Source organism: Palaemon carinicauda, chromosome 29 (assembly GCF_036898095.1).
Source record: "Palaemon carinicauda isolate YSFRI2023 chromosome 29, ASM3689809v2, whole genome shotgun sequence".
Lineage (NCBI taxonomy): Eukaryota > Metazoa > Arthropoda > Malacostraca > Decapoda > Palaemonidae > Palaemon > Palaemon carinicauda.
This window is the reverse complement of record NC_090753.1, coordinates 67,618,689-67,624,529: the sequence shown is the minus strand read 5'-3', so window position 1 is coordinate 67,624,529 and position 5,841 is coordinate 67,618,689. Positions and strand designations below refer to the sequence as shown.

The following is a 5,841-nucleotide window of genomic DNA, read 5'->3' as shown; positions in this document are numbered from 1 at the left end:
GGTGAAGAACTCGCCCCTCATAATTCATCAATATACATACTTGGATGAATCGCTATTCTCCTCCTCCTCCCTCCTCCTCCTCCTCCAGGGTGCAACTCTGTAACACTTTTGTCTCTTGATATATCAGGTAACATTATGTGCTTATTGATTTTCCCTTTATAAGTTCACCTCCTCCCTCCTCCCTCCTCCTCCTCCTCCTCCTCCTCCTCCTCCTCCTCCTCCTCCTCCTCCTCCAGGGTGCAACATTGTAACACTTTTGTCTCTTGATATATAAAGTAACATTATGTGCTTATTGATTTTCCCTTTATAAGTTCACCTCCTCCCTCCTCCTCCTCCTCCTCCTCCTCCTCCTCCTCCTCCTCCAGGGTGCAACATTGTAACACCTTTTGTCTCTTGATATATAAAGTAACATTATGTGCTTATTGATTTTCCCTTTATAAGTTCACCTCCTCCCTCCTCCTCCTCCTCCTCCTCCTCCTCCTCCTCCTCCTCCTCCTCCTCCTCCTCCTCCTCCTCCTCTTCCCTCCTCCTCCAGGGTGCAACTCTGTAACACTTTTGTCTCTGGATATATCAAGTAACATTATGTGCTTATTGATTTTCCCTTTATAAGTTCACCTCCTCCCTCCTCCTCCTCCCTCCTCCTCCTCCTCCTCCTCCCTCCTCCTCCTCTTCTTCTTCCTCCTCCTCCTTCTCCTCCTCTTCTTCCTCCTCCTTCTCCTCCTCCTCCCTCCTCCTCCTCCTCCTCCCTCCTCCTCCTCTTCTTCTTCCTCCTCCTCCTTCTCCTCCTCTTCTTCCTCCTCCTTCTCCTCCTCCTCCCCTCCTCCTCCTCCTCCTCCCTCCCTCCTCCTCTTCTTCTTCCTCCTCCTCCTTCTCCTCCTCTTCTTCCTCCTCCTTCTCCTCCTCCTCCCTCCTCCTCCTCCTCTCCCTCCTCCTCCTCTTCTTCTTCTTCCTCCTCCTCCTTCTCCTCCTCTTCTTCCTCCTCCTCCTCCTCCTCCTCCTCCTCCAGGGTGCAACATTGTAACACTTTTGTCTCTTGATATATAAAGTAACATTATGTGCTTATTGATTTTCCCTTTATAAGTTCACCTCCTCCCTCCTCCTCCTCCTCTTCTTCCTCCTCTTCCTCCTCCTCCTCCTCCTCTTCTTCTTCTTCTTCCTCCTCCTCCTCCTCCTCCTCCTCCTCCTCCTCCTCCTCCTCCAGGGTGCAACATTGTAACACTTTTGTCTCTTGATATATAAAGTAACATTATGTGCTTATTGATTTTCCCTTTATAAGTTCACCTCCTCCCTCCTCCTCCTCCTCCTCCTCCTCCTCCTCCTCCTCCCTCCTCCTCCTCTTCCTCCTCCTCCAGGGTGCAACTCTGTAACACTTTTGTCTCTTGATATATCAAGTAACATTATGTGCTTATTGATTTTCCCTTTATAAGTTCACCTCCTCCTCCTCCTCCTCCCTCCTCCTCCTCCTCCTCCTCCTCCGTCCTCCTCTCTCTTCCTCCTCCTCCTTCCTCCTCTCTCCTCCTCTTCTTCCTCCTCCTTCTCCTCCTCCTCCCTCCTCCTCCTCCTCCTCCTCTTCTTCTTCCTCCTCCTCCTTCTCCTTCTCCTCCTCCTCCCTCCTCCTCCTCCTCCTCCTCTTCTTCTTCCTCCTCCTCCTTCTCCTCCTCTTCTTCCTCCTCCTTCTCCTCTTCCTCCCTCCTCCTCCTCCTCCTCCTCCTCCTCCTCCTCCTCCTCCTCCTCCTCCTCCTCCAGGGTGCAACATTGTAACACTTTTGTCTCTTGATATATAAAGTAACATTATGTGCTTATTGATTTTCCCTTTATAAGTTCACCTCCTCCCTCCTCCTCCTCCTCCTCCTCCTCCTCCTCCTCCTCCTCTTCCTCCTCCTCCAGGGTGCAACTCTGTAACACTTTTGTCTCTGGATATATCAAGTAACATTATGTGCTTATTGATTTTCCCTTTATAAGTTCACCTCCTCCCTCCTCCTCCTCCTCCTCTTCCTCTTCCTCTTCCTCCTCCTCCTCCTCCTCCTCCTCCTCCTCCTCCTCCACAGGGTGCAACATTGTAACACTTTTGTCTCTTGATATATCAAGTAACATTATGTGCTTATTGATTTTCCCTTTATAAGTTCACCTCCTCCCTCCTCCTCCTCCTCCTTCCTCTTCCTCTTCCTCTTCCTCTTCCTCCTCCTCCTCCTCCTCCTCCTCCTCCTCCTCCTCCAGGGTGCAACATTGTAACACTTTTGTCTCTTGATATATCAAGTAACATTATGTGCTTATTGATTTTCCCTTTATAAGTTCACCTCCTCCCTCCTCCTCCTCCTCCTCCTCCTCCTCCTCCTCTTCCTCTTCCTCTTCCTCTTCCTCTTCCTCCTCCTCCTCCTCCTCCTCCTCCTCCTCCTCCTCCTCCTCCTCCAGGGTGCAACATTGTAACACTTTTGTCTCTTGATATATCAAGTAACATTATGTGCTTATTGATTTTCCCTTTATAAAGTTCACCTCCTCCCTCCTCCTCCTCCTCCTCCTCCTCCTCCTCCTCCTCCTCCTCTCCTCCTCCTCCTCCTCCTCCCCAGGGTGCAACATTGTAACACTTTTGTCTCTTGATATATAAAGTAACATTATGTGCTTATTGATTTTCCCTTTATAAGTTCACCTCCTCCCTCCTCCTCCTCCTCCTCCTCCTCCTCCTCCTCCTCCTCCTCCTCCTCTTCCTCCTCCTCCAGGGTGCAACTCTGTAACACTTTTGTCTCTGGATATATCAAGTAACATTATGTGCTTATTGATTTTCCCCTTTATAAGTTCACCTCCTCCCTCCTCCTCCTCCTCCTCTTCCTCTTCCTCTTCCTCTTCTTCCTCCTCCTCCTCCTCCTCCTCCTCCTCCTCCTCCTCCTCTCCTCTCCTCCTCCTCCAGGGTGCAACTCTGTAACACTTTTGTCTCTGGATATATCAAGTAACATTATGTGCTTATTGATTTTCCCTTTATAAGTTCACCTCCTCCCTCCTCCTCCTCCCTCCTCCTCCTCCTCCTCCCTCCTCCTCCTCTTCTTCTTCCTCCTCCTCCTTCTCCTCCTCTTCTTCCTCCTCCTTCTCCCTCCTCCTCCCTCCTCCTCTCTCCTCCTCCCTCCTCCTCCTCTTCTTCTTCCTCCTCCTCCTTCTCCTCCTCTTCTTCCTCCTCCTTCTCCTCCTCCTCCCTCCTCCTCCTCCTCCTCCCTCCTCCTCCTCTTCTTCTTCCTCCTCTCCTTCTCCTCCTCTTCTTCCTCCTCCTCCTCCTCCTCCAGGGTGCAAACATTGTAACACTTTTGTCTCTTGATATATAAAGTAACATTATGTGCTTATTGATTTCTCCCTTTATAAGTTCACCTCCTCCCTCCTCCTCCTCCTCTTCTTCCTCCTCTTCCTCCTCCTCCTCCTCCTCTTCTTCTTCTTCTTCCTCCTCCTCCTCCTCCTCCTCCTCCTCCTCCTCCTCCTCCAGGGTGCAACATTGTAACACTTTTGTCTCTTGATATATAAAGTAACATTATGTGCTTATTGATTTTCCCCTTTATAAGTTCACCTCCTCCTCTTCCTCCTCCCTCCTCCTCCTCTTCTTCCTCCTCTTCTTCCTCCTCCTCCTCCTCCTCCTCCTCCTCCAGGGTGCAACTCTGTAACACTTTTGTCTCTGGATATATCAAGTAACATTATGTGCTTATTGATTTTCCCTTTATATTTCACCTCCTCCTCTTCCTCCTCCCCTCCTCCTCCTCTTCTTCCTCCTCTTCTTCCTCCTCCTCCTCCTCCTCCTCCTCCTCCTCCTCCTCCAGGGTGCAACTCTGTAACACTTTTGTCTCTGGATATATCAAGTAACATTATGTGCTTATTGATTTTCCCTTTATAATTTCACCTCCTCCTCTTCCTCCTCCCTCCTCCTCCTCTTCTTCTTCCTCTTCCTCCTCCTCTTCCTCCTCCTCTTCTTCCTCCTCCTCCTCCTCCTCCAGGGTGCAAACTCTGTAACACTTTTGTCTCTGGATATATCAAGTAACATTATGTGCTTATTGATTTTCCCTTTATAATTTCACCTCCTCCCTCCTCCTCCCTCCTCCTCTTCCTCTCTTCCTCTTCCTCTTCCTCCTCCTCCTCCTCCTCCTCCTCCTCTTCTTCCTCCTCCTCCTCCTCCTCCTCCTCTTCCTCCTCCTCCTCCAGGGTGCAACATTGTAACACTTTTGTCTCTGGATATATCAAGTAACATTATGTGCTTATTGATGTTCCCTTTATAAGTTCACCTCCTCTTCCTCTTCCTCTTCCTCTTCCTCTTCCTCTTCCTCTTCCTCTTCCTCCTCCTCCTCCTCCTCCTCCTCCTCCTCCTCCAGGGTGCAACACTGTAACACTTTTGTCTCTGGATATATCAAGTAACATTATGTGCTTATTGATTTTCCCTTTATAAGTTCACCTCCTCCCTCCTCCTCCTCTTCTTCCTCCTCCTCCTCCTCCTCCTCCTCCTCCTCCTCCTCCTCCTCCTCCAGGGTGCAACTCTGTAACACTTTTGTCACAAACCCAAGACGTTAAGGTCCCTCTTCCCCTCTCTTGAACAGGTCTTAACAAACCTCTTGAGCTTCCATTACGAGGGAACTGCAGTGTGTGTGCGTGCCAGAAGGGCATAAAAACCATACCGTAGGAGAGATATACTTTATGATCTTCAGACATTCTTCTCTGGAGGCCCTTTTTTATTTATTATCCCTTCGAGGTTAATTGAAGGTAGACGTATCAATATTTACTCTATGAACATCAGACATTCTACACTGGATGCCCTTTTTTTATTGCCCTTTTTTATTTATTATCCCTTCGAGGATACTTGGACGAATCAAAGGCTTCTCTGTATACCCTTTTTTTTTACCCTTTTATCCTATCCCGAGTTCATGGAGTCCATCAACTAATCCAACATTAAATGGGGGGATCGTCTTTCTCCTTCGTTCCCCATTCGTAAGGTCAAGTTCCCTGTCTGGGGTTGCGTTCAATTTATGCATGTCAGCAAGCTTGTCATGTGTTTCATTTTTCTATTTCGTACCCAACGTCCCCCTTCTGCCTCTGGTCGTTTTGCGTAACTGTTCAACTTCTTCAACTGTGAATTGCTTTAGTTGTGTCCGCCATTTTGTCACCAGAGTGTTCAGGAGGGCAGTGTGCGTCTGGGGATGGGTTGGTGGGATGGGGAAACTTATAATAATGATAGGAATAATGTTATTTAAATGTTCTGAATTTGGTCTCAGCCATTTTTTGTCATTTCAAATTAATGGAAGCTCCTAAAAATTATGAAAATAAAGATGGTAATGAGAGAAATAATGGTACATAAGTGTTCTGAATTTGCTCTCAGCCTTTTTTTGTCTTTTTAAATTAATGAAAACTCCTAAAAATTATGAAAATAAAGATGGTAATGAGAGAAATAATGTTATATAAATGTTCTGAATTTGCTCTCAGCCATTTTTTGTCATTTCAAATTAATGGAAGCTCCTAAAAATTATGAAAATAAAGATGATAATGAGAGAAATAATGGTACATAAGTGTTCTGAATTTGCTCTCAGCCATTTTTTGTCATTTCAAATTAATGGAAGCTCCTAAGAATGATGAAAATAAAGATGGTAATGAGAGAAATAATGTTATATAAATGTTCTGAATTTGCTCTCAGCCATTTTTTGTCATTTCAAATTAATGGAAGCTCCTAAGAATGATGAAAATAAAGATGGTAATGGTAGAAATAATGTTATATAAATGTTCTGAATTTGCTCTCAGCCATTTTTTTGTCATTTCAAATTAATGGAAGCTCCTAATAATGATGAAAATAAAGATGGTAATGAGAGAAATAATGATACACAAGTG

The 5,841-nt window shown here is 46.5% G+C and overlaps 1 protein-coding gene across 1 annotated transcript; it reads right to left on the bottom strand.

Annotated features, from left to right (window-relative positions):
- Positions 1-2,262: 2,262 nt before the first annotated feature.
- On the bottom strand, positions 2,263-3,840 carry LOC137622634 (cilia- and flagella-associated protein 251-like). The gene is made up of 5 exons (XM_068353238.1): positions 3,645-3,840; positions 3,282-3,492; positions 2,799-2,914; positions 2,648-2,743; positions 2,263-2,438 (listed from the first exon to the last, which is right to left on the bottom strand). Exons 1-5 carry the CDS (start codon positions 3,838-3,840, stop codon positions 2,263-2,265), a joined length of 795 nt encoding a protein of 264 aa, XP_068209339.1.
- Between the last annotated feature and the right edge of the window lie 2,001 nt (positions 3,841-5,841).